The sequence below is a fragment of the Amphiprion ocellaris genome, chromosome 18, assembly GCF_022539595.1.
Source record: "Amphiprion ocellaris isolate individual 3 ecotype Okinawa chromosome 18, ASM2253959v1, whole genome shotgun sequence".
NCBI lineage: Eukaryota > Metazoa > Chordata > Actinopteri > Pomacentridae > Amphiprion > Amphiprion ocellaris.
In genome coordinates, this window is record NC_072783.1 from 2043868 (window position 1) to 2069657 (window position 25790).

The following is a 25790-nucleotide window of genomic DNA, read 5'->3' on the forward strand; positions in this document are numbered from 1 at the left end:
TTGAGAAAGAATGGCTCAATCAAACTCAATTTGCCTTAACCCTTGTGTCGTCCTGCGGGTCAAAATTGACCCGTTTAAAGTTTGAAAATGTGGAAAAAACATATTTGCACAGTTAAACCTTTGATGTTCACATTTTCAACATTTTTGAGTGGAAAAAAGAAATGTTAAAAATGTTTCTTAAGAACCTTCACAAAAAAATCAACCAAAATCCAGCAAATTTCACTGGATTTTGGTTGATTTTTATGTGAATGTTCTTAAAGAAAATATTAGAAGTTTTACTGATATATATGGAATCGCTTTAGATATTTTTAGGATTTTTTAGAATATTTTTACTCATTTTTTGAAAATATTTACAAGAACTTCCTTGCCAAATTTGGGGGATTTCTTTAAATAAAACTTTTAAGGGAAACTTTTAAGGAATTATTAGAATTTTCTGCAAATTTTCAGAAATTTGGGGAATTTTTTGCTGAATTTTTGGATTTTTTTCAGACAAGGAAACAATATTTTTTGGTGCCCGTAAATGAAGACAACAGGAGGACTAAAGCTTCTAAATATCCAACTTGGTGCTTCATATATCCTTAAAACCCCGAGCTCAGTTCATTGTTTAGGGTAATTAAAACAAAATTTAGCTGATTTCTTGTCAGTACATCAGATTTTAACCCTTCACATAGTCAAATATACAATTATTGATCAAATTTCCATCAACATTTAAATCTTTTTCATCACTTTTTGTACATTTGTACGACATAAATGAAAAATCAGCCGGCAGGGAGAGTCTAACATAAAGACATAATATAGTTTCAACAAGTAGCATCCAGCCTTTTTGGAGATTGAGCCATACTAGTCTGGATTTTTTAACCAATTTTGGCCATTCTTACAAAAATCTGTCTCCTGAGTCCAGTAATATTTCATTTCTGGTAACCTCCCAAACGAGCAGCATTAGCACCACGAAGGGAGGAAGAAAAAACACTTCTCCTTCCTCCATATCCATCCTCAGCTCTACCAACGCACTGCCTTCATTAGGTAATAGAGGAGCCCCCTCCCTCCTTCCCTCCTGGTTTTTTTTTCTGTTTTTTCCCTCCCCAGTCGCCTTCTGCTCTCGTATCTTTCTCTCTCCACACATCAAAGCGAGTCTCTCCATCACTCTGGGGGATAGAAACGGTTAATGCCTGGGGCTTTGATGTTCTTCTGCCGTGTGAGCCCAGCCAATCCTCAGCTGCCGTTCGCCTCCCATCCCTACATCATCTAATAATTCTTTGTGGAGGAGAGATGGAGTGAGAATGAGAGATTATGAAACTCTCTCTCACTCCTCTTCCACATGCATCCCTCTCCTCGATATGGAATTCCTGTTCCTGACAAAATACCTTCAGAGAAATCACCATCTTTTCCTCTGTGTATTTTTTTTCTACTTTCTACTACTGTGTTTTTTGCGTCATCTCCAGCTCATCGCGTGCCTTTTAAGCCTCCTCTCTTTTGAAGATCTGGGCATTGAGGGGCGGAGATGAGATCGAGGATGAATCTCTACAAAAAAAAGAAAAAAAAGAACGGCTGTGCTGCCAGACAGCGGTGTCAAACAGCAGAACATGACCAGCATAAAGAGAAGGTCAGAGCTGCAGTGACGGGGCTCGTCAAGCATATTACACTGCTTAGCGAACGTCTACCTGAGTGGTTTTTTTCCAGTAGGAGTGGGAACAAGAGCATAATAACGCTCATCATCTGCAGCAGCTTCTCTGATCATGAGAACAATAACACAATCAGGGCCGTTAGGACTGCCTCAGTGTTACGAAACACATTTCTTCTCTTGTATTTACGGTTACTTTTAGGAGCTTTGTGAAGCAGCGATGGCCTACAATAAGAAACCCACATCAATGTGACGTCCAACACAAATGCCAGTTTTCCTGTGTGATACTCTTCCAGCCGCAGTATGTTATTCTGCAGAAGTCGTTCTTCTTTTTTTTCTCCTTTCCTAGACTGTATTATTCTTCTCCGTGGTTTCAATCTACACCAGAGGGCTGTGAGAGTTTAACAAAATACCACTGCGGATTCACAGCTACCCCGAAATTTCCACATAAACCCATGAAAGCAGAAAACAACTGTTGCTTTTTTCCTGCTTTCGGTGATTAGAAACGCTGCAGAAATTACCAGAAATTGAATCACAGCTCAGCTCCTCGTAAGACCAGGCAGAGGTAATAGGAAAATTTAGGCTGATTTATCCCGTATTCGCAGGAGAAATGCGGCTTGGGAGGAGTGAATTAATGATAGACATTAAACCATCCACAAGAGTACTGCTGTTTGACATCCCAATAATTTAGAAAAATATGTGGTATTTGTAGGTAACAATCCAGAAGGTTACATTAGAAGGAATTTGCAGAAAAGTCCTGAGAAAAAACACACATACGGGCTCTGTCGTCCGGATCCCCTCTGCAAAACCCACCGTATATTAATATTTCATTTTTAAACCAGTCACACAAAAAGACATCAAAGAACTCAAAGGATTCATTTCGGAAGAAATCAAGCAGGTAAGAAAAGGGTTGAAAGGAGTGAAGAAGGAGCATGCAAGGAGTCAGAAATAGGCTGCAACACCGGCAGAGCTACCAAATTTTGCTAGAAACGGAAGATGTCTCGCTCGGCAAAATTTGCACCCTGCATTGTGATTCACCTGCAGATAACCACGTGCAACTTTTCTTTCGGAGAAGGGGAAGAGGAGAGGGACTCACCAGCCACAGAGTTGGGGCGGGGCATGAGGTACAGAGGGATGGAGTGGGCGGAGTGGGAGGACATGCTCTCCAGGTTACGCTCGGGGATTTTGTTGAGGCTGTAGGTGGAGGCGGTCATGTTTTCGTCCACCCTGTACAGGAACGAGTCCATGCCTGATTTCTGCGACTGCCACAGCTTCAGGTTTCCCCGCGAGCCCTCGCCATATTTGCCGCCTCGCTCCATGTTCTCAGAATAGCTGGTCAGAGTGGCTGTGAAGGGAAACAACACATTCTGTTTAGCCTTTTTTCTTGTCTTCTCTGTCCTCCTTTCACCCGCCTGAGCCCATCTGCTTTCACATTTATTTACTGAATCAATGCTACGTTGATGTAATGCTTCCGTCCACAAACTTGTTGGCCATTGTGTTGCCAGGAAACAATGATGGCACCTGTTGTGACATCAGCAGAACGTTTCACATCCGCGAGCGCTTTGGCTCCTCTGTTTTCTTTCTCGTGACGCGCAAAATGCCACGGCTGATGTGAACGTGATAAGGTAACCGAACTGAAACTCCCGTGGGAGTAAACTCCAGGGAAAGAATCACAGTTTCAATTGGTGCCATTTTTAGACGGCACATGTTCAGACTTAGCAGAAGCATTCATTGTTAGATGAGCTACACCCAGATTGGAAGAAAACTACCAGAAAAAGCTGCTGCTGTTTTTAACCATTTCAAATACAGTGTCATTGATTGAGATTTTTAGGTCAGAGTGCCACAAACGGGTTGAGGGAAAACAGAAAGTCCTCAAGTTTTAACCGTTAACCCTCTGAACCCCACTGGCAGGTTTGAAGAACTTGTTCTCTTTTGAAAAAACTGCAAAATTACAGCATTTATCAGAGCCAGAAACAGTCAAAAGAAAGAAAACTCAGATTTCCGACAGTACTTCAACTACCCATCTGTGATGTGACGTTCCATAGAAAAACTGAACCACAACGAAGCTTAAATCATGATCATTTGTCAAAATCACATTATTAAACGTGTCTCATTTTTAAAAATCACAAAAAAATAAACTGCTAACACTAACAGAGTATGTAAGAAACTAAAAACGATGTGTTTCCAAGTACAACAAGCAGGAAGCCGTGAGTAACTCAGGTGTGATCAACAGTCATGGGGAAAAAATTCAGGGACTTTTTGGCTAAACTGGGTTGAACTGCAGGCTTTGTCTAGACGGAGCAGACAGGTATGTAAACAAACTAAAAACGGAACAAGTAAATCATCTGTAGTATGTAGAGTCACCATTTGTCCCCACTGTTAGTAAAAAGCAATGAAAACATTTTTTTTTTCAATTTCAGTAAAACAAATAAGCAAATAAATGCAAGTTTTGTTTTTCTTTTTTATGATTTACGGCATTATAACTGTCTCATACTGAACATAGGACATTTTTGAGCTCTTTCTACTTCTAGCTAAGTTTGTGCTGTTTCCATAGACTTTTTATTGTTGTGAAAAATGAGGCCCGAGTCAAAATGTGACAGAAGCAAAAAACGCAAAGAAACTGCTTAGGGTTCAGAGGGTTGATGTCATCAACTACCAAACTTTAACAAGTGTCACACCTTGATTTCTGGCAAAAAGTAAAATTAAAGCTGGGAATCTGTTGTAAAATGAATGCAGTATCCAGAGGAGCAAGCTGTCTATAAATTGTTGGAAGATACATTCAGCATGGTGAAACACTTTACTACATGTACATAGTAGTGTGAAAAATGGCGAGGCTGTAAAAATGTAAACAGGAAATGATCTATAGTATGTGCAAGGTGTTTAATTTGATGCAGTAACGAAAAACACAGTATTTTATTGTCATTTCTGTATTGATTCTCACAGGTTTCAACATGGTTACTTGTGTGTAGATCTCTCAATTTTTGAAATCTCTGACTTTTAACTCTCTGAACTCTAAAACTCACTGCCGGTTTTTAAGAAAACAGCATCTTATCTTATTAAAAAATGGCAGAATAACACAGTTTATTCATTTAGACACTTCAAAAACAGAAAGTATTGCTTGAGTTTTAACGGTTCTTGAACTAATCTCAGTTTAAAATCATGATAATTTACGTCTACATCTCTCAATAAAAAAAAATGCCAAAAATAAGCCATCTTCAATAACTACGTCTGCCAAAAATACAAAATTCTGCACTCCTTGGTACAACTATGAAGCCATTAGTGACTCGGCTGCAACTAACAGTCGTGTGAAAAAAATTCTGGTACGTTTTGCCTGAAGTGGATCGAACTACAGGAGATAAGAGACGAGTATGGAAAGAAACTAAACATATAAGCAGTAAATTATCGACGGACGGACGGACAGACAGACAGACAGATAGATAGATAGATAGATAGACAGACCATGGATGGATGGATGGATAGATAGATAGATAGATAGATAGATAGGTAGGTAGGTAGGTAGGTAGACAGACAGACAGACAGACAGACAGACAGACAGACAGACAGACAGATAGATAGAGAGATAGACAGACCATGGATGGATGGATGGATAGATAGATAGATAGATAGATAGATAGATAGATAGATAGATAGATAGATAGATAGATAGACAGATAGATAGATAGATAGATAGATAGACGGATAGACGGATAGACGGATAGACAGACAGACCATGGATGGATGGATAGATAGATAGATAGATAGATAGATAGATAGATAGATAGATAGATAGATAGATAGATAGATAGATAGATAGATAGATAGATAGATAGATAGATAGATAGGTAGATAGGTAGGTAGGTAGGTAGACAGACAGACAGACAGACAGACAGACAGACAGACAGACAGACAGACAGACAGATAGATAGATAGACAGATAGATAGATGTAATGTTCATTTTAATTTCATGTTTCTTAAAAGGACAGACAGGTATAGAAAGTAATTGAAAATGTATGTGGTAAAATATTTATTCAATGTAGAGTATAAAAATAGATTTCTGAGTTCTCTCTACTTCTGGCCATAGCTGTGCTGTTTCCATAAAGGTGCAGGACTTTATATTGCAGTGAGCAAAAATGTGACAGCAGCAATAAACTACTGGGGTTCAGAGGGTTAAGACGCTGTATTATAAATGCATGCATGTTTGTTAGTGGCTATTCTGTGTGCGGATCTCACCAATAATCCCGCTGTCCCTGCTCTCCAGTGTCGAGGTGGGACTGGTGACAGAACCGTAGGCGCAGTCCTTGTTGCCCGCCTGGCCGGGCATGGTGGGGGGGAGGGTGGAGCAGGGGCTGCCTGCAGGCGGGGAGGCAGTGCTGCTGGTCAGGGTGGAACACGGGCTGATCCTCTGGTTCTGGCCCTGGGATGGAGACACAGGTTGGTTTTTATAGCTTTGTTTGGCTCCATCAACTCCATTAGCAGACATGGGTATAAATGGCAGAGTACAATGTCTGAACTTTTAATATCTGACTCATATACACAGCAAAATGTCATTTCAATACTGCGGTTTTTAAAAGCTCGGCCCGCCTGCTGCCTTCACAACATGAAGTCTATCCTTCTTAGGGCCGTGGCTCCAACACGTACACAAACACATATAATAGCTCATAATTTGTGGCATTTTTGTAAAATGTACGTTTGGATGAACAATTAGACCAAACTACACAGCTTAAAAACACTAATATACTAAATATTTACAGAGATAAAAACCCTCAGCAACCTATATTCTATCTAATAATGTCAAACAAACACTTGAAACATCTACAACCACCTTACAATTGTATTGTACATCACAATTTACTGCAGGAATATGTCAAATGTCGCATATCAGGGATGCAGGAAAACAGTCACTTCCCTTTTTAGAAACAAAAGGGAGTGGTGTTTCCAAAATAAGAGCCTGCACAGCCCTATGGCACATCTGTGGATGTGTGAATCTTCCGTAACATGTAGGAGGCTTGTGAAGGAACGTTAATGCAACTTTAAACTGTCTTCTTACGATGAACAAAAAGCACAATGTTTTGAAAACGGTTGTGTTACGAGCAGAATGTCGTATCTCTGCCTCACTCACAGACCTACTTACATGCATATTTTCCTCTCCATTGCCACGGCTGCAATTCAGCTGTTATAAAAGAAGGCTGAAGCTGAAATCCCATACGTACTATGAATTTATATTATTCTCAGCTCCGGCTCTGTTTTGGCGCCCTGCAGTGACCTTATTCTATGTCGGCTCAGGTTGGGAGACGAGCGACCACAGGGGACAAAATAAAAACACTCTGCTGCATCTAATCTGCCGCTGAAAAACACCCACAGATGCACTCTTACACAAAACGCTCGCATACCAAAAGGATATATGCATGCGGCGTCCACGGAGATGTGGGGGCAAGAAACACAGGGATGCCAGCAGCAACGAGTATTTCTATCAGACGCGCAAACGCACAAAACACGAGCAGGTCTATTAACCCTCGTGTCGTCCTGCGGGTCAAAATTAACCCGGTTTAAAGTTTGAAAATGTGGAAGAAAAACACATTTTCACAGTAAAACTTCTGATGTCCACATTTGCAACATTTTGGGGAAATCTTTGAACATTTTTTGGTGGGAAAAAAGCAATGTTAAAAATGTTTCTTAAAATCCAGCAAAATTCGCTGGATTTTGGTAGATTTTTTTGTGAATGTTCTTAAGAAAATATTTGAACTTTTACTTATATATTGGGAATCACTTTAGATATTTTTAGGATTTTTTGGGGAAGATTTTTACTCATTTTTTGAAAATGTTTACAAGAATTTTCTTGCCAAATTTGGGGGATTTTTTTTTTTTTTTTTTTTTTTTTTAAATAAAATTTTTAAGGGAAACTTTTGAGGAATGATTGGAATTTTCTTCCTGAAGGTTTTGCAAATTTAAAGTTGGAGCCTGCAACTGAGGACAACAGGAGGGTTAACTTAACAGCACTGCAGATGAGTTGGGGTCAACATACGAGTGAACGCTGAGAGAACAGGACGGGTGAAGTGGTCCTCGAGGCAAAACTCAGCCTGCTCTAATCTGCAGGAGGAAGATTGAAGGAGCTAATACATTCTGTATTAGCCGACAGACGCGCACAGTCAGAGGGAGTATGGCAACTAACGATTATTTTCATTATTGATTAATCTGTCAATTATCTCCTGACGGCCTCCTGAGGTTGCAGCTCTGGAGACGGAGCAGGTTGTCAATTAATGGCAGAGCTGCTGGTTTGATCCTTGGATCAACTTGTCAATGTGTCCTTGGGTGAGAGACTGATGGCTGATAGTCAAACCACCACCAGCTGTGTGTGAACGAGGAACATTATACAGTGTTTTGGTGTAAACTAGCACAATATAAATGAGGTCCATTCTCCTTTATTTTTGTGGTTATTCAGCTAAATTCATCAGTTAGCAAAAAACACTCACCATCATTTTCCTGATTTCTTGTTTCTATCAAAACCAAGAATTCAAAACCCAAATAAATCCAGTTAAGGGCTGGAAATTATTATAATTTCATTAATGAATATTCTACTGAGCATTTATTCTGACTCATTCTATTGTTTATTTGATCATATAATCCAGTAAGAAGCGACATCTAGGTGAAGTCTAAAAGTCAAAAGTCACAAGCGTTTTTCTAAACTTTTATTCCTGCTCTGATGCTTGGTTATTGGTCTTTTTAAGGTTGCAATGTCTTTACTGATGTTTTATTTCTTTTACTCTTTTATATAATGTTTTGTGTATTTTAATGCTTTGTGAAGCACTTTGTTACCCGTTTTGAAAGGTGCCATAGAATAAAGTTTATTATTATCATTATATTACATATAAAATTTTAAAAAATGACATAAAAATATCAAAATCGCTGCTCAAACTTAGCCACAGGTTAGAAAAATCTATTACAATTGTCTTAAATCACCAAAATGACACAATTTCAGAAGCTAGAAACTGTGAAAACAGGAAGAGCCATCAGATTTTTTACTTTCTGGAAGTCTTTAAACTACACATCTGCCACATGCATGTCAGTAGGGAAAATCCAAGCTTAAAACCATGATATTTCATCAAAATCACTTTATTCTAGATGTCTTATTAAAATTCATCCAAAATAAAATATTTGCACAAGACAGATTCTGTTAAAAAAAAAAATAAATAAAAAATCTGCATTCTTTGGTGTAACTGTGAAGCCATGAGTGACTCAGCTGTGACTAACGGTTACGTGACAAATATTCAGGTGAACTATGCTGACCCCCAAAGAAATTCACCTTCCAGCTTTTCATTTTTTCATGATTCTAACTGTCATAATGCAAAAGACAATTTTCTGTTCTCTGTCTTTCTAGCTAAGGCTGTGCTGTTTTCATCGAGGTGCAGGACTTCATACTGCAGTGAAAAAAGAGCTGATAGTGAATAAAACTGTGAGCAAAAAATGCCCAGAAACTGATTGGGATTCAGAGGATTAACCCTCGTGTCGTCCTGCGGGTCAAAACTCACTCGTTTTAAAGTTTGAAAATGTGGAAAAAAAAAAATTTTCACAGTGAAACTTCTGATGTCCACATTTTCAACATTTTTGGGAAATCTTTGAACATTTTTTGATGAAAAAAAAGAAATGTTAAAAATGTTTCTTAAGAACATTCACAAAAAAATCAACCAAAATCCAGCGAATTTCACTGGATTTTGGTTGATTTTTATGTGAATGTTCTTAAAGAAAATATTAGAAGTTTTACTGATATATATGGAATCACTTTAGATATTTTTAGGATTTTTTTGGAAGATATTTACTCATTTTTTGAAAATATTTACAAGAATTTTCTTGCCAAATTTGGAGGATTTTTAAAAAATAAAACTTTAAGGGAAACTTTTAAGGAATGATTGCAATTTTCTTCCTTAAGGTTTTGCAAATTTTCAGAATTTTGGGGAATTTTTTTGCTGAATTTTTGGATTTTTTTCAGACAAGGAAAAAATATTTTTGGTGCCCGTAAATGAGGACACCAGGAGGGTTAATTGACAAACCACTGCGGCTCCTTTCATTTGAGAAAAGCAGGAATGATTCACGTCAAGCAGCTGGAATCAGTGAACGCTTGAACGAATTAAATAAAGCAACGAGTCACTCCAACACTACATGTGTTCACAGCGGTCCTGGCTTAGCGGGGGAACCGTGACATCTGTAAACCGGTCAACACACACGGTCCACTACAGTAAACAGCCTCCAGCCGTGACTCCAGTGTGCTTCTGTGTGCGTGAAGTGAAAGAAGGAGTAACGATTGGTCAGACGCCGTTCCGGTCACCGCTGCCCTCTGCTGTCTTCACGGATGAGGCCGCCCGAGTGTCATGTCTGCAGCAGTTTGAAGCGGCTGCGACCAAACGTACACGTGAATGGATAACTCTTTAAACCCGTGTGTGTGCGCAGCGACACGGAGGCTCTATCGGCCGGGCTAACGAACTTCCTCTCATGTAGGTCTGACCTTAAACGCCGCATGAGGATTGGATTGAACTTGCATCTATTCAGGGAGCGAGAGCACAAGAGTATGAAAGGCAATTAACTGCACTCTCTGCAAGTTAAGGTCACCTTGTTCCATCAGCTGGTGAAATGCCAGCTACTGCAGGAATTTAACCGTGTCAAAGAGAGGACGGCACATAAGATCATTTAGAAATCCTAAAAAACAGAAAATGGAGGAGACACTTGCCCCATGAGCACTGATTCCTTTTTAAACTGCTTGATATCTGTGCTGCTTTTGAGTACAACAGGCAAAAAAGCAGGAGAAAAACACTCCTAAATATGCAACTCTGACACACAGAGAGGAGTTTTCATGGGTTTATTTAACAACCTGACAGGGATTTTAACTGATATTTTAAGCATCACTAACAAATTAGCAGCATTCTGCAAAGATCAAGATGATATGGGAAAAAATTCCTGCAAAAAGTTTCCAAACTGTGAGCCACATCTCTCAATCAGAGCAGGACATAGTGAAAAGGGTGGAGTGTAAACAGAGACATGGAAGGCAAATACACTGGGATAGATGGAAGAAAACAGCAGGGAGGTTGTTATTATGGTTTGATGTGTCTTTTTGGCATCAAATACACCTCCATCTATATACTCTATGACATCAAATGAAGTTAATGAAAGACAAAGCATACATCTGCTTAGGAATCACAGTAAAATTGCTCTATACACTGGAAAAAGTGCCCCTCTCAAAACAAGAAAAAAAACTTATTTCAAGGAACTTTTACCTTGAAAGAAGTGAAAAAAATCTGCCAATAGAACAAGTGAAAAATGGCTTGGTAAGATTTATTGAAATAAGATATGATATTTAGAATATTGAGATCTTAAAATTAGCTGGGAAAACTTATTTTAAGCTCTATTTTACCAGGCTTGTCAAGCTTAGGTGTCTTAAAATAAGTCAGATATGCTAAAAAAAAATGGTAGTTTTTCCCTCAAAAATTGATTTTTGCTTTCATGTAACCTCCTAATTTGAGATGTATTAACCCTCCTGTTGTCCTCATTTACAGGCACCAAAAAATATTGTTTTCTTGTCTGAAAAAATCCAATCCTTATTTTGAGTTTTCTTGTAAAATTCAACTCAAAAAAAGATCATTTCAAGATTGTTTGACTTAACAAGATATTTAAGATGCATTGTCTTAAAACAAGTCCCTCCATCTGCTGAAATGTCTCTTGTTAAGTGAATTTATCTTAAATCAAGTGGGATGAGACATTTTGACTAAAAATAAGACAAATAGACTTGGTAAGATTTAGATTTTTTTTTACAGTGTAGAACTTCAGAACTCTCACAGAAGCAGATTATTGTAGTGGAGGTTTGTATGTTCAAGGTTTCACTGCAACAGGAGCTGCTAACAGCTACTAAAGCATTTTTTCAATGGGCTCATTGACTGTGGGTCTCACATCTGTGTCAAACATCTGTATTTCTGGATCAACTTAAGTCCATTGGAAGCTCGTAAATCCCGAGGAAATTAGAAAAATTACAACATCCAAAAAAAAAAAAAAAGCCCACTGTTCTATGTGCTAACAGATGATGTCTGGAGGCGATCCCTGTCATTTCTGCTGGTTAATGAATCAGATCAAATTGCAATCCAGAGAACAGTATTTGGGGCAGATATCTAAAATAACAAGTTTGTACTGTGCGCACGATGCAGCGGGGTGCTAGTATGAGTCACGTCTCTAAAAAGAGCCGCTTGAATAAACCTCTCTCAATTTATACACCCCCACTGCTCCAGCAGAGCTCACATCAAGCACAGGCAGTCCATCAGTCTAATCGCTTATCCACACTGCTTTAGTGCAAACCCATACCTTGGCTCGCTTTTCAGTGTTTCAGCAACAGTTTAGCCCCATTTCCACTCATCGATTCCTCCCCGTTCCTCCCTCTCCTGTCTGCTCCGATGCAACTGTTTTTCTTCCACGATTTGGGAAAATTCATACCTGTCAAATCAGTTTTAGGTAGAAAAACGAGGGCATCTGCCGTGGAGCTCGGAGCTCGGCCCGCTGTGTGCCAAGAGCTGTTTTGCTGCACAAGTGCCAAATTCCCAAATAGAAAGGTTACGGTGCAGCAGAGAGACCTGCTGCATGTCAGCTCAAAACACCTGCTTTCAATACGCAAAGTTTCAAGAACGCAGATAAAAATAAAAGAAAGTGTATTTCTAATATAAAATCTAATTAGATGGGTGGATATCTGACGCTCCATAAAGAGATGCTGATAAATTCTGAGGGCAATTTACTGAGAAGCCTTTTGATCTGGCTACCCTGACTCCAAAGATCTGTCAAATCCAATGTAAACAGAGATATTACCAGGATAAATGTCAAAACAGATAGAATTAGACGATTACGTGTTTTGGTTCCAGCTCCAAAGAACAATCAAAATAAAAATGCACAAAATCACAGACAGAAGACAGTTAGATTAGAATAAACCCTAACAATCGCACGAGCATTTGTAACGAAAGCAAGTCAAACTGACGGTGTGCATTAGGAATAGGCCGATTATTGGCCTGGTCGATAATCCTAGCCGACATTTGGTCTTTTTTGATTATCAGGATCGGTATTTTTGACAGATTAAATACACAACTTCAGGTCTGATCAGAGTCCTCTCTCTGTCTGTCATCACTCTGTGGTCTCAGAAATGTCTCTCAAGCAGCAAAAAAACAAACAAAAAGCACAAGCTGTCACCAAAAACCAGGAAATCAGCTTCTCCTGCTATGCTAACGGCTAGCGGCTAAGTTAGAAGGCAGCCACAGATTATCCAGAAACAGAATCTGGAAAACAATATTTAATAATGCTTTAACCCTCGTGTCGTCCTGTGGGTCAAATTGATCCGTTTTAAAGTTTGAAAATATGGAGAAAAAAAAATTTCACAGTGAAACTTCTGATGTCCACATTTTCAATATTTTTGGGAAATCTTTGAACATTTTTGGGTGGACAAAAAGGAATTTTAAAAATGTTACTTAAGAACATTCACAAAAAAATCTACCAAAATCCAGCGCATATTAGAAGTTTTACTGATATATATATATATATATATATATATATATATATATATATATATATATATATATATGGAATCACTAGATATTTTTAGGATTTTTTTGGAAAATTTTTACTCATTTTTTGAAAATATTTACAAGAATTTTCTTGGGGGATTTCAAATTTGGGGTATTTTTAAAAGTAAAACTTTTAAGGAATTATTGTAATTTTCATCCTGAAGGTTTTGCAAATTTTCAGAAATTTGGGAAATTTTTTTTGTTGAATTTTTGGATTTTTTTCAGACAAGGAAACAACATTTTTGGCGCCTGTAAATGAAGACAACAGGAGGGTTAAGACCTGGATCTTAGTGGGTAACAAAAGTGACAAAAAAGTGAAAGATTAAGGAAATGGAGAGCAACAGCAAATAACCGGTACAAGTCCTAAAAAACAACAGCAACAACGACAAACAAACCCATCCTGGTCGGTCCCTAGTGTGCATCATGTCATTGTGATGTTTTTCTGAAGGTGTTGCCAACAAAAGTTCAGCCCCTAGTTGACAAAAACATAATCTTCGACAAGAGAAAATATCTAGTTCCTTACCTGTCTCGCCTCGGGTTCCTCCATGCTGTACTGGGTACCGGCTGGCCCCTCACTCACTTTGTCTCCCAGAAGGAAACCCAAGCGCGTCATCAATGTGTTGGCTGCCTCATCCACCGACGGAGGGGGGCCCAGCTCCTGGCTCGACTCCCCTGTGGAGGCAGAGAGAGACGGGGAGGAGGAGGAAGAAGGTAGGGGGAGAAGAGAGAAGAGAAAGAATGTGTGTCAGGGGTGAGCAGAAACAGAACAGCAGCTTATTCTGCCACAAAATAAAAGAAAAATTTTAAAAAATCCTTTAACCCTCCTGCTGTCTTCATTTATGGGCACCAAAAAATATTGATTCCTTGTTTGAAAAGACTCCAAAATTTCAGCAAAAAAATTTCACAAATTTCTGAAAATTTGCAAAACCTTCAGGAAGAAAATTCCAATAATTCCTGAAAAATTTCCTTAAAAAAATGGCAAGAAAATTATTGTAAATATTTTCAAAAAATGAGTAAATATCTTCCAAAAAAATCCTAAAAATGTCTAAAATGATTACATACATATCAGTAAAACTTCTAATATTTTCTTTAAGAACAGTCACATAAAACTCAACCAAAATCCAGTGAATTTTGGTTGATTTTTATGTGAATGTTCTTAAGAAACATTTTTAACATTTCTTTTTTTCCCCACCAAAAACGTTCAAAGATTTCCCAAAAATGTTGAAAATGTGGACATCAGAAGTTTAACTGTGAAAATATATTATTTTTTCCACATTTTCAAACTTTAAAACGGGTCAATTCTGACCCACAGGACGACATGCGGGTTAAAGACTTCCAGAATTCCTGGAGCTCACAGTTTATCTGCTACTGACGCAGGATCGACAGCACCTGCGCTCAGGAAAACAAAACACCCTACCTGAGTTCTCCCTCGGCTCAGAGCTGTGCATTACAGACACATTCCTCAACACGTTCGCTACCTCTTCTTACATAAACTCCACAATCCCTTCCAGCCGCCACAAGAAATGCTTTCCACCTGTTTGCACCCTAGCAGCAGCTCTCCACACTGACAAACAGCTCCTTCCTCATCACCGCTGCAGCTCCTGTGACGTAATCAGGTACGCCCTTCACCTGAGTGTGAGAGCGCGAGGTGTGGGACTTTTTCAACACAAAGCGGGCGTGTAGTCACGTCTCCATGCTGTTTACAGAGACTTAGAGAGCAAAGAAAACAACAGGGTGAGCCTGCACGATGAGCACATGATTAAAAACAACCACACACAAACACACTCACGCGGCTGAAGGGATTTCCAACTTTGAAACAGGACCTAAAACACACACACACACAAAAAAAAGACCTCATCCAGTCTGTCGGTTGCCTGGTTACTCTCCACCCATAACAAACCTTCACTGGTGGGATCATGTTTTTTCAATAACACCTGGCTTTCATGCCCTCGAGGTGCCTGCTGGATCAACTTCAATTCAATTTGGCATTATTCGCTGGAGTACCGCTATAAGAGCCGCGGGTTTAGTTAATTACTCACCCATAAAAAAAAACGAGCAACTAGTAGCTAAATGCAACCAGCTGTAATTGGACATATAAACCTCTGAATTGACCCAGACATTAATGACGCTGAAGCCAACAGCAGGAGACGGCCAGTAGTTTAAATAAACAGCAGCGAGTCAGGAGGCGAGTGAGTGGCAGGACCAGTTTTACCCCTGCAGGGCGAGTCGAACCCGACTGGCAGGTAGCTACTAGCTACGCTGAGTCCTGACTGACAGCCATTAGACGGTCCCAGCTTTCTGAAGACAGGCAGCTCGTCTAAAGCCTGTGGCCTCTCACTCGTCAGCTCAAAGACGCTCACACAGACAGGAAATCTAAAGCCTGGACTCCCCGCTCTCCATCCACTGGTGGACAGAGAGGATGAGCGCTGTCAGGATCCTCATTAGATCAACTCCCCAGTCCCTCTGAGCAAAGCGAGGAAGATGGACACCTTCAGAAGATGGAGGTGGGGAAGCTGCCTTTGAATCAAATGGGGACAACATGCTGCAGAGTTGATGTAAAAACACACACAGCAGCAACCAATACTCTGCAAAAACTCTAAATCTCACCAAGTCGATTTGTCTTATTTTTAATCAGAATGTCTCATCCCACTTGATTTAAGATAAATTCACTTAACAAGAGACATTTCAGCAGATGGAGGGACTTGTTTTAAGACAATACATCTTTAATATCTTGTTAAGTCAAGCAATCTTGAAATTATCTTGTTTTGAGTTGTATTTTACAAGAAAACTCAAAATAAGTTTAACCCTCATGTCCATTTTTTTGTGAATGTTCTTAAGAAAATATTAAAAGTTTTACTGATATATATGTAATCACTTTATTTTTAGGATTTTTTTGGAAGATTTTTACTCATTTTTTGAAAATATTTACAAGAATTTTCTTGCCAAATGTGGGGGATTTTTTTAAATAAAACTTTTAAGGGAAACTTTTAAGGAATTATTGGATTTTTTTTCCTGAAGGTTTTGCAAATTTTCAGAAATTTGGGGGAATTTTTTGCTGAATTTTTGGATTTTTTCAGACAAGGAAACAATATTTTTTGTGCCTGTAAATGAGGACAACAGGAGGGTTAATACATCTCAAATTAGGTTACATGAAAACAAAAATCAATTTTTGAGTGAAAAACTACTATTTTCTAGCATGTCTGGTTTATTTTAAGACACCTAAGCTTGACAATCCTGGTAAAATAGAGCTTAAATAAGTTTTCTCAGCTAATTTTAAGATCTCAATATTCTAAATATCATATCTTATTTCAAGAAGTCTGACCAAGACATTTTTCATTTGTTCTATTGGCAGATTTTTTCCACTTATTTCAAGGTAAAAGTTGCTTGAAATAAGTTTTTTTTTCTTGTTTTGAGAGGGGCATTTTTTCCAGTGTAATGAGGTAATCAAAGCACACATTAAGGTCCAAAACAAGCTAATTACGCAGAAGCCTTGATGAGATGGATACGGCTGCTCGGTAATGCGTCTGGATTCACTTTTCATATGGAGCAGAGAACATTTACGAGGCCCTCCAAGGTCACCAAATCTCCGGGTGTCCCTCGAGTATGTCAATGGCAGAAAATTGTGCTCCATCAACAGCAGATCACTCATATTATATGTATGAATTCTGCATGTGTGTCTGGACATGAAGGCTTCCCAGCTGACAGACTGGCAGTAGTAAGCAGCGAATACATTAGCGGTGATTAGTCAACGCCTCCTGGGGAAGGTTCTGCATCCCTGGCCGTCTTCAAACAGGGGCTCTTTCTGCCGGTCGCTGCCTCTTTCTGTGTTCCTTCACTCACTCATGTCTTCGTCTGCCTCTCTCTGGGTTTTAGCTGCTTCTTACTACAGCATCTCGGTGGCAGCCAGCTGTGCAGGAGTGAGCGAGTTTGTCTGCGTTTCTTTTGATGTGGGAGAAAAATCTCTAATCTGGAAGCCCACAGTAGCTCCCCTTAGAGCTAAACATAGGCAATCCCTTTGTACATCCTTAAAAACTCTTATAAAAAGGCACAGACATATGGTCAAAGCTCAGTTATTTTTAAGGGGAGCGACTATCACACAGCTGTCAAATAAAATCTAAAAGCACATCGTGTCAGTCTTTATTTAAACCTTTCCGTGCAAGTGAGCTACGGCCAAAGGGGATCCATACATTACCATAATGTAGGGGGTTGTACGCATTGATTTCTTTCTATTTATATCCCTACCTTTTGTTCTTTGGATACAGATTATGACACACACTGCCTCCTGCAAACATCTCGGTCGCTTCAAAGCAGAGATGACAGAGAACGTGAGACACAGACGCCTTGAGGAACTTTTCTGGTTGCACCGACACGACGAGATCCTCAACGATAAAACTTGCATCTTATTTTCTTTCTTTTTTCCCCCTCCTCCACCAAACACGCAGTCACATTTACGACACGCTCCTCTCCATTGGATTCCCGAGCTGTGAAGGAGACAGATGGTTGCCATGGCAACTATCTTTGCGCACAGCCAGGAATGTGTTTCTGTGTGAGCGCATCTGCTTCTGCCCCGGCCGTCCACAGATCTGCCCTCGCGCTCGGAGAGAGGAGCAAAGAGTGAAGCATGTGTGCTGCAAGCAGGGGCCTGGACAGGATGGGAAGGTATTAATAGGCCTCTGCAGCAGGTAAGATCACACACCAGGAATTCTTATATCACACATACCTGGGCAAGTTTAGGTTTCAAACACCTATTTACAAAAAATAAATACCAGTGACCCCTCCGTGTTTTCAGAAAGGTAAGAAACTCAGGTATATCCACACGTTTCAGAGCTCCAAGTAAAAAAAGAAAGCGTGAAAAACACACAAGCACGGATACGCACAGGCAAAAGCATCTCCAAACCAAGCAATGGAAGGCCGATGAAGAGATCAGAGGAGTGAATTTCACATTCCTGATGTGCATAGCAGCGATCTTATCTCAGCAACAACACTTAGTGGTTTTATACATCAAAGCACACGAGGACTCAGGATGCCAGGTCTTAGAAGTGGGTGATGTGATGATATATGCTGCATGTATACACTGTGGAAGTATCGTCAGAGATCTTACTGAACTGTTTACGCTGCAGAAACATTCGTGTGTGCATCGGAAACACTATTTCTTTCATTTCTGCGTCTATCTGGCAACTGTAGGGGATGTTGCAAGGAAGTCTTAATGATCATATTGAGTTTTTATCAGGTTTTTGCAACAATTTGATGACGTTCCCACATGTGTCAGGCCTTTAACCCTCCTGTTGTCCTCATTTACAGGCACCAAAAATATTGCTTCCTTGTCTGAGAAAAATCCTAAAATTCGGCAAAAAAATTCCCCAAATTTATAAAAATTTGCAAAATCTTCAGGAAGAAAATTCCTTTAAAGTTTCCCTTAAAAGTTTTATTTAAAAAGAAAAAATCCCCAAGACATAAAAATGTAAGAAAAAAAAATATTTTCAAAAAATGATTAAAAATCTTCCAAAAACATCCTAAAAACATCTCAAGTTATTCCATATATATCAGTAAAACTTCTGATATTTTCTTTAAGAACATTCACAAAAAAATCCTTTTGTGAATGTTTTTTTTAGGACTTGTACCGGCTATTTGCTGTTGCTCTCCATTTCCTTAATCTTTCACTTTTCTGTCACTTTTGTTACCCACTAAGATCCAGGTCTTAACCCTCCTGTTGTCTTCATTTACAGGCGCCAAAAATATATAGTTTCCTTGTCTGAAAAAAATCCAAAACTTCAACAAAAAAGTTTCCCCAAATTTCAGAAAATTTGCAAAACCTTCAGGATGAAAATTACAATAATTCCTTAAAAGTTTTATTTAAAAAATCCCCCACATTTGGCAAGAAAATTCTTGTAAATATTTTCAAAAAATGAGTAAAAATTTTCCAAAAAAATCCTAAAAATATCTAAAATGATTACATATATATCAGTAAAACTTCTAATATTCACTGGATTTTGGTAGATTTTTTTGTGAATGTTCTTAAGTAACATTTTTAACATTTTTTTTTTCTCCACCAAAAAAAGGTTCAAAAAATTTCCCAGAAATGTTGAAAATGTGGACATCAGAAGATTCACTGTGAAAATATTTTTTTTCATATTTTCAAACTTTAAAATGGCTCAATTTGACCCGCAGGACGACACGAGGGTTAACGGATAAAGCTCATATGAACACTGTAAATAATGTTTAACATAAAAAGGAGTGACTGAATTAAACATCAGTTGTACTAGAACGAAACTCCACCAAATATGGATATTGTGACAGAAAACTACATATACCATGACGGAGGATTTCATGTGTAGCTTCCGCCTCCAATCTGGGGAATGACAGTAAGAAGCTCTAACATCATTAGAAAAGCTTTCACTCCGTGATGTACGAAGGATGTTTGCTGGTGAATTTTACAAGCAATCCCACAAAATATTCACAAACCATATTTACGAGGCCACAAATGTCTTTGTGGGCCGTAAAAATCAGCTGATACCTGACTTCCTCCGGGGCGACAGACAGCGTCAGCAGCAGAGTGTGTGTGGACTGGCATGCGATCAGATGTTTAAGTCACTACCCTGCTGCTAGACATGCCAGGGAGCCTGCGTTAAGAGCTAAGATGTCCATCTGTCCACCTGGGAGCTAGGCTCAAGTCCTCACCCCCATGAAAACTCATCTCAGCCCAGCCGGTTCCTCTCCGGTTCGAGCTGTTATTGCAACAGACAGAGAATTCCTGTTTGCAGTCGGCTGTTTTCCTGAGAGATTATCGTTTCATCCGTGAAATGTCACATCTACGGCAGTTCACCAGGGCTGATACTGCACACACTGCAAAAACTCTAAATCTCACCAAGTCTATTTGTCTTATTTTTAGTCAAAATGTCTCATCCCACTTGATTAAAGATAAATTCACTTAACAAGAGACATTTCAGCAGATGGAGGGACTTGTTTTAAGACAATGCATCTTAAATATCAAGTCAAACAATCTTGAAATGATCTCGTGTTCAGTTGAATTTTACAAGAAAACACAAAATAAGTTTAACTCTCCTTTTTTGGTGGAACAAAAGAAATGTTAAAAATATTTCTTAAGAACATTCACATAAAAATCTCCCAAAATCCAGTGAATTTCGCTGGATTTTGGTTGATTTTTATGTGAATGTTCTTGAGAAAATATTAGAAGTTTTACTGATATATATGGAATCACTTTAGATATTTTTCTGATTTTTTTTTGGAAGATTTTTACTCATTTTTAAAAAATATTTACAAGAATTTTCTTGCCAAATGTGGTTTTTTTAAATAAAAAATAAAACTTTTAAGGGAAACTTTTAAGGAACTATTGGAATTTTCTTCCTGAAGGTTTTGCAAATTTTCTGAAATTTGGGGAATTTTTTTGCTGAATTTTTGGATTTTTATTAAGACAAGGAAACAATATTTCTTGGTGCCTGTAAATGAGGACAACAGGAGGGTTAAAGCATCTCAAATTAGGAGGTTACATGAAAGCGAAAATCTATTTTTGAGAGAAAAGCTGCTAATTTTTTTTTTAGCATATCTGGCTTATTTTGAGACACCTAAGCTTAAATATATATAGCATTTTTTCCAGTGCAGGACTGATGCACAACACAACCAGGGTCAACAGTTTTTCATCCACGAGAGTCAAGAGGAAGCCACGGCTAGAGGGTACTACACACTATTTAGATTTACGCAAAAATCTAAATGCAATGCAAATACCACCTACTTAGAACTCGCATTGAGCAGAAACTCAGCAGAAGAGGCTCGCAAACGGAGAATGCTGGCAGCATTACGCCACTTTAAGCCCAGAGGCCGCCCATCACTACATCTCCTGGAGCACCGCAGCGCTGTCCTGCTCGTGTTGAGAAGTCCACATAGCCACCAGAGGCTGAGCCAACAAGACAGGGCAGGAAGCTAACGCTGCACTTCTCAGTGGCAACAGGAAAAAGGAGAGGCGAGATGAGAAGGCAGATATACCAGAACCCAAATCTCAGCAGAGCGCTATCCTCGAGTGACCCGCTTTAATGTCCTGCAGGGAGGGAGGGAGGGAGGTGGAGGTTTGGACGGGGATGGATTTGGGGAGCGTTGGGGGTAGAGGGAGATCTGGACAGTCCGTGGGATTACCGAGCAAAAGCCTGCTGTGAAGTTAACAGAAAGAAAAAAAAATACTGCGGTGGCACCTAAACAAGCTCCGTGGAGCAGAGCGGTGGAGTGAGGAAGCAGCGAGGGCGGATTAGAGGGGGAGGCAGCGAGGACGGACGCTGTGGGCACCAGCAAAGCTATTCCATTCATGACCCCAGCAATGTTGCCGTCTTAAAGCGGCCGGCGGAATTACTGCAAAACCGATAAATTCTCCTTGTGCCTTCCCCTGCTGCATCCACAGTAGGGCACCGACATGCAGGAAATTTTTTTTTAAAAAAAAAGGGATGAGCTGGCCAGAAACTTACCAGGGCAGTATGTGTCCAGGTCTGGATTCTTGGCAGTGGTGGAGGTGTGTGTAGGGGAGCCAAGCTCTGATTGTGGAATGCGAGGGCTCTCCACAAACTTTGCTTTCCGCAGAGGGGCTGGGAGCAGAAAGCGTAACACACATATAGAGAAGGAGACAACACGTGCACACGCAGAAAACACACACACACATACATACATACATACATAGAGACAGATCAGGGGGAGATGGAGGACAGAGAGGAGCGACAGGGACAGGACAGAAGAGGGAGGAAGACAGAGAGCTTATGAACTTGAAGCAGCACACTGATAAAATGAAAACATCCTGAAGGCTTTCTGAGGCGGCTTTATGTTTGCCTTGGGTCAGATAAAGCTAAAGCCTGAGTAAACAAGCAGCGCGGGCAATCAGGTAGCGGGCAAAACCAACACACTGACAAAAACATCGGGCCACTGCTGAAATGTGAAAACACCTCCTTCTTTCACTGGAAAAAATGCCCCTCTCAAAACAAGAAAAAAAACTTTTTTTCAAGGAACTTTTACCTTGAAATAAGTGAAAAAAATCTGCCAATAGAACAAGTGAAAAATGGCTTGGTAAGACTTCTTGAAATAAGATATGATATTTAGAATATTGAGATCTCAAAATTAGCTGGGAAAACTTATTTTAAGCTCTATTTTACCAGGATTGTCAAGCTTAGTTGTCTTAAAATAAGTCAGATATGCTTTAAAAAAAAAAAAAAAAAAAAAAAAAAAAATAGTTTTTCCACTCAAAAATAGGTTTTTGCTTTCATGTAACCTCCTAATCTGAGATGTATTAAACTTATTTTGAGTTTTCTTGTAAAATACATCACAAAACAAGATAATTTCAAGATTTTTTGACTTCACAAGATGTTTAAGATGCATTGTCTTAAGCCTCGTGTCGTCCTGCGGGTCAAAATTTTTAAAGTTTGAAAATGCAGGAAAAAAATTAAAAATTCACAGTGAAACTTCTGATGTCCACATTTTCAACATTTTTGGGAAATCTTTGAACATTTTTTGGTGGAAAAAAAGAAATGTTAAAGATGTTTCTTAAGAACAGTCACATAAAAATCAACCAAAATCAAGCAAATTTTGCTGGATTTTGGTTGATTTTTATGTGAATGTTGCTAAAGAAAATATTAGAAGCTTTACTGATATATATGGAATCACTTTAGATATTTTTAGGATTTTTTTGGAAGATTTTTTCTTATTTTTTGAAAATATTTACTAGAATTTTCTTGCCAAATTTGGGGGATTTTTTAAAAATAAAACTTTTAAGGGAAACTTTTAAGGAATGATTGGAATTTTCTTCCTAAAGGTTTTGCAAATTTTCAGAAATTTTGGGAATTTTTTTGCTGAATTTTTGGATTTTTTGTGGACATGAGGACAACAGGAGGGTTATAACAAGTCCCTCCATCTTGCTGAAATGTCTCTTGTTCAGTGAATTTATCTTAAATCGAGTGGGATGAAACATTTTGACTAAAAATAAGACAAATAGACTTGGTAGGATTTTGAGTTTTTGCAGTGTTCCTCTTCTTACAGAGAAGCACCTGAAAAAAAGGAGTGCAAAAGCAAACGAAAGAAAAAAAAAAGTTGTGTCTGTTTGTCCGGTGCCATAATCACACCAAGAATGCAAATCAGATCCATTTTAGGAATGTTTTCACACCTGACTCATGCACAAAGTCTGAGACATCAAATGAGTGTCTGCGACGAGAAATTCAGAGAATCCAGAGAGCGTAAAAAGCCGGAGGTGGCGGCTGTGACATGATCGTTTCCTGGCTGTTCCCGGCTTACAGTATCATGACTAGTGTCGATAAAGCACATAAAGAAGCATCCACTCACGAGAATAAAGAGTCTTTGTGCCGGTGAACGTTTGTCCGCCAAACAACACTTCACCGTCCACTGGCATCCTTTAGTCGTAAAATCTGTGCTCGCGATGGCTCTCTATGGGAATAATAATTATACCGCACTGCTTCCAGCACTTAGCACTGGAAAAAATGCTCCTCTCAAAACAAGAAAAAAAAACTTATTTCAAGGAACTTTTACCTTGAAATAAGTGAAAAACCTGCCAATAGAACAAGTGAAAAATGTCTTGGTCAGATTTCTTGAAATAAGATATGATATTTAGAATATTGAGATCTTAAAATTAGCTGGGAAAACTTATTTTTAGCTCTATTTTACCAGGATTTTCAAGCTTAGGTGTCTTAAAATAAGCCAGATATGGTTAAAAAAAAAAATAAAAAATCGCAGTTTTTCACTCAAAAACAGATTTTTGCTTTCATGTAACCTCCTCATTTGAGATGTTTTAACCCTCCTGCTGTCCTCATTTACAGGCACCAAAAAATATTGTTTCCTTGTCTGAAGAAAATCCAAAAATTCTGCAAAAAATTCCCCAAATTTCTGAAAATTTTCAAAACTTTCAGGAAGGAAAGTTTCCCTTAAAAGCTTTATTTAAAAAAAAAAAAAAAATCCCCCAAATTTGGCAAGAAAATTCTTGTAAATATTTTCAAAAAATGAGTAAAAATCTTCAAAAAAATCCTAAAAATATCTAAAGTGATTCCATATATATCAGTAAAACTTCTAATATTTTCTTTAACAACATTCACAAAAAAAATCAACCAAAATCCAGCAAAATTCACTGGATTTTGGTCGATTTTTTTGTGAATGTTCTTCAGAAACATTTTCAACATTTCTTTTTTTCCATCAAAAAATGCTCAAAAATTTCCCAAAAATGTTGAAAATGTGGACATCAGAAATTTCACTGTGAAAATATGTATTTTTTTCTCTACATTTTCAAACTTTAAAATGGGTTAATTTGACCCGCAGGACAACACGAGGGTTAAACTTATTTTGAGTTTTCTTGTAAAATTCAACTCAAAACAAGATAATTTCAAGATTGCTTGACTTAACAAGATATTTAAGATGCATTGTCTTAAAACAAGTCCTTCCATCTGCTGAAATGTCTCTTGTTAAGAGAATTTATCTTAAATCAAGTGGGATGAGACATTTTGACTAAAAATAAGACAAATAGACTTGGTGAGATTTTCAGTTTTTGCAGTGTGTCTGCTTTTTAATGTTTCGTCAATTAACGAAAAAAATCCTGCTCAAGCTGAACATCTGGCCGATGCAGCAAACAAGTGAAGAAATCCATACTTCTACGACCTCCTCTGCTGTAATCACAAACCCGTTTGTGCGGATTTCTTCTCCGGCTCTAATATGTAACGATGATCGTGTCAGACACAGGCCCAGCTGTGCGCAGAAATTCAACGATTATCAGCTAAATTGTGTGCGAGGCTCATTTGTTTAATCTTTTCTCTTTCTTTTTTCTGCACTTGTGGGGTTTGGGATGGGCAGCAGCTCAGCATAATTGACTCTTAATTGACTAATCTGATTAAATAAAAGGGTTTAAAATAGATTATGTACTGTATGCTGCAACTGTTAACCATTCTTTTTATGGGTGAGCGCACAGGTCCACGGCTATCCGGCGCTGCGACGCTGTGCTGAGCGGGAAGTTATGAGCAGCAGCTGAAACGTATGTCTGAAGCAACAAAGACGGCAGAACGAGAACAGGCTCCTTAGCTCTTCTGTTGGGAGTTCATGTTACAGATAATGGTAGTATATGTGTGTAGGTGTGTAATGGATGCAGAGTAGAGGTTTAACGCCGTCTATATGCTGTAGATTATTCTGCAGGAGCTTGTGGTCGATGGAAAATACATAACATGCAGTAAATGTCCATTATAGGAGAGAGCATCTAGAGTTAAAGCTTCCACAAGTTGTCAAAACTTACCATTTTTAAGACAGATTTCCTTCTCTAGGCTGTCAAATCTGCATAAAAGCCACAACTCAAAGCATTCCATCTTCACAAAAGCAACTTTTCATCTATTACAAAGCTTCTAGATATATATTTTTTAAAATAAAAGTCATCTATCGGGCCCTAAAAGGTCTTTTGATGTGCATCTGTGGTGGAGTTCCTCAACGTATGAGGGAGCAATCCAGTGTAATCCAGTTACAGTTGCGGCTCTGCGAGGTCATACTTGATGCTTTGACCTAAAAGGCTCTCAACATGTTCACAAGGTAACATTACAGCGTACAGAAGTGAGCTACCC

General features: G+C 38.7%; 1 protein-coding gene across 11 annotated transcripts in view; it reads right to left on the reverse strand.

Moving 5' to 3' along the window:
• tanc2b (tetratricopeptide repeat, ankyrin repeat and coiled-coil containing 2b) overlaps window positions 1-25790 on the reverse strand; it is a 236267-nt gene that overhangs the window by 55810 nt on the left and 154667 nt on the right. For 7 of the 11 annotated variants that reach the window (XM_055004166.1, XM_055004169.1, XM_055004168.1 and 4 more), the window contains 4 exons: window positions 21672-21788; window positions 13724-13872; window positions 5852-6035; window positions 2718-2966 (listed from right to left, as the gene is read on the reverse strand). In XM_055004166.1, coding sequence (XP_054860141.1) covers window positions 2718-2966; window positions 5852-6035; window positions 13724-13872; window positions 21672-21788 — 699 coding nt within the window. Of the gene's footprint in view, window positions 1-2717; window positions 2967-5851; window positions 6036-13723; window positions 13873-14617; window positions 14775-21671; window positions 21789-25790 lie in introns of those variants that run through there. The other 4 variants (XM_055004171.1, XM_055004170.1, XM_023270329.3 and 1 more) reach the window with 2 other exon arrangements.